This window comes from Palaemon carinicauda, chromosome 19 (genome assembly GCF_036898095.1).
Source record: "Palaemon carinicauda isolate YSFRI2023 chromosome 19, ASM3689809v2, whole genome shotgun sequence".
NCBI lineage: Eukaryota > Metazoa > Arthropoda > Malacostraca > Decapoda > Palaemonidae > Palaemon > Palaemon carinicauda.
The window spans coordinates 102582371-102585475 of NC_090743.1; the positions used below are offsets into that span (position 1 = coordinate 102582371).

Genomic DNA, 3105 nt, shown 5'->3' on the forward strand with positions numbered 1-3105 from the left:
CTTGCCTGACGAAGGAAGCCGTTCCTGTCGATCGCTCTCATGAGCTGACTCGACGAGGCTGCCCGCCGAAACGTCGACTCCCTCCACTGGTCGAGAAGAGTCAACTATTTCACGGTCTTACGCCTATCTGACGAGGACGTTGGATCCTTCCGAGGGTCAACCTGTGGTTGGCAGAGGCCCTTCTAGGAGTATTGTGGGCTATAACTTTGTCGATATGGGCTCGGCCTACCCTAACGTCATTGACCTCCGGAAGGGCTAAAGAGGACTTCTTTTGTACAGGTGCTCCCCCAAAAACTTGTTCAATCCGGAGGTCCAATCCTCCTCTTCTTGCGGTATAGGCTCTACCAAACTATTGTAGCTCCTAATTAAGGTATACGCGGAGTACTCCGTCGGAAGCTCAGCCTCATCGTCCGCTTCCTCCGTCCTACGCTGGCGGGAGGAATGATCACGGGCACCTCCGCTTGGACGGGACCCTCGGTCATTCTTATCCTTGTCGACGGAAGACTCCGTCCTCTTAAAAGCCCTCGACGAAGGGACGGGCTCCTTCGTGAAATTGTCCGACGGGGGAGCCCGCACTTGTCTCTCATCTCGGTGGGGAGACCCGTCGAGGCTGCCCGTCCTAGGAGACGACTCCCTCCGCTGGTCGGATTGAATGTCTCTAGGTCGGGACTTATGCCTACACGACGTAGTCCTCCGGTCATCGGGTGACGCCATGACGGGCTCCTTCGTGGAATTGTTCGACGGAGGAGCCCGCACTCGTCTCTCATCTTGATGGGGAGACCCGTCAAGGCTGCTCGTCCTAGGAGACGACTCCCTCCGCTGGGCGGATTGAGTGTCTCTAGGTCGGAACTGATGTCTACACGACGAAGTCCTCCGCTCATCGGCTGACGTTCTAGGAGGACTGTCTCCTGCTCGCTTGGCTATCAAGCTTGATGTCTTCGTCAGGTCCCTGAGCTTGTTGTCTGGAACGAAGACCCATGTTCCTTGCCGAGAACTAGGTCTCCTGCTCTTACTTGGAGGTGCACAAGAGCTTTCTCTCCTGTCTTTAGCTCCTGTGGGAAACTGCTAAGGGGAGTTCCTCCTCACAGATCGATCTCTCTTCCTCCTACGTCTCCTCCGACGTTCCTCATTCGACGAGCCCGACGAATCTTGCACCGACGAGTCTGACTTGCCTGTGTACCTCGACTGCGTACCGGTCGGAGGCTTCTTGGGACTACGTCGTACTCCGGACGTAGAAGGCTGCAGAAAACTCTCCGGAACTGCTGACGTAGGCGGCACCAACGATAACGGATGAGCCATGAAGGGGAAGGACTCGCTCAGGCCCTCCTCCATATCCAACAGACATCTCAGCGGAGTGCTTGGTACACCCTATGCCAGCGGATCTTCTTGCGGGGAATCCTCTCTACCGACGGCACCTTCCGCAGCCGAAACGCCTGAGACATCCAACCAGGAATCTGGCGACGAAAAAGGCACATTATTATTCCCCATGGGGTGCTCCACCGAGACGCGCTCCCCACGTGCGAGAGCAACCTCCCTCGGACCCCCACTAAACCCACTTACAGGCGCCTGATCCTCCATGATCATAGGAGAATCACCCGCAATATCAATCCCCTGGGGAAGAGGCACCAACTTTTTCCCTTTCAACGACTTACCTCGTCCCCTACTCTGGGTAGGGGAAGATGAAGGAACCTTACATGGTCCCTCGGCCGCAGACGTCGCAGGGGAAGACAAACCTGTTTTCCTTGGAGAACGCTTCATAGCCTTCTTCTTCTTTGTTCCAAATTCACCCATTGGACCTCGCTCCAGCCATCACATCCCGGACACGTGTCCAAAGGCAAACACGCTTTACCTCTAAACGAGGTACACAAAGAATGGGGATCCATATCGGGCTTTGACAAGAAAGCCCCACACGATTTCCCGGCTCTAGGACCAGGACAACGACGATCATGTTCCAGAGCACAACACATAGCTCGTTAGACAAAAGCACAAAGGAAAGAAAGCACTAAAACGCCAATAAAAGCACGGAAGAACGAAAAGCACACATCAATAGCACTAATCACTCGTAAAAAAAAGTAAAATCCATGTGGAAACCACGTGGTGATGAACACAAAGGGGGTCGCACAGAGAAATGAGGAGCGATGTGTGATAACACGACGCGACCAGAAAACTTACTGAAGATCCGACCTGGCTAACGCGTGACCTACCTTGGGCATTGCCCTCGGGGCACATTTTCCCCCGCGAGACCTACCCCTAGAAAATGGGAGTAGGGTAAACTACACAAAAGTCTGGTCGTTTGAGTGGAGGTTCCAGCAACTCCTAAGAAAGTGTTTCGAGGTAAGTCTCTGTTGGAGCAAATATATATTATATATATATATATATATATATATATATATATATATATATATATATATATATATATATAATATATAATATATATATATATAATATATATATATATATATATATATATATATATATATATATATATATAATTAGATCATGGCTCCTGGGTCTGGGCACCAAAAAAAATATAATATGGCTCGTGACTGGGAAACAAACACAATATTATATATATTACAGCTTGTAGGCTAAACAACCTCTCTAGTTCCAAACCCACCTGTTTGCTTTTACATTAAGTCTGTTACACTTGAAAATACTGATACACGAACTCTTAGACAATTAAATAACTCCCAGACAGCAATATATGAAACACTGAATATCCAAAGGTCTCCAAAATACACTCAAAACTAAACTGGTTAATTATAACAACTCTAACTTCAATACTTTAACATGATATGAGCCAATACAACTTTAAACAATGGTGTGATGTCGCCGTGGTTGTTTAACTTGTATGTTGATGGAGTGGTGAGAGAGGTGAATGCTCGAGTGCTTGGACGAGGATTAAAACTGGTAGGCGAGAATGATCATGAATGGGAGGTAAATCAGTTGTTGTTTGCGGATGATACGGTACTGGTAGCAGAAACAGAAGAGAAGCTTGACCAACTAGTGACAGAATTTGGAAGGGTGTGTGAGAGAAGGAAGTTGAGAGTTAATGTGGGTAAGAGTAAGGTTATGAGATGTACGAGAAGGGAAGGTGGTGCAAGG

General features: G+C 48.8%; 1 protein-coding gene across 1 annotated transcript; it reads right to left on the reverse strand.

Moving 5' to 3' along the window:
- Positions 1 to 255: 255 nt before the first annotated feature.
- Positions 256 to 1332, reverse strand: LOC137659179 (nuclear speckle splicing regulatory protein 1-like). Its single transcript, XM_068394237.1, has 2 exons — positions 1110 to 1332; positions 256 to 962 (listed from the first exon to the last, which is right to left on the reverse strand). The coding sequence occupies exons 1-2, from the start codon at positions 1330 to 1332 to the stop codon at positions 256 to 258; spliced, it is 930 nt and encodes a 309-aa protein (XP_068250338.1).
- Positions 1333 to 3105: the final 1773 nt, after the last annotated feature.

What these genes read in the sequence shown, in the direction of transcription:
- LOC137659179 (XM_068394237.1), bottom strand. Translation starts at nt 1,332, where the DNA reads ATGGAGGAGGGCCTGAGCGAGTCCTTCCCCTTCATGGCTCATCCGTTA. An exon ending in TGAGGAACGTCGGAGGAGAC is followed by an intron (nt 963 to 1,109) that starts GTAGGAGGAAGA and finishes TCTTCGTTCCAG; the next exon opens with ACAACAAGCTCAGGGACCTG.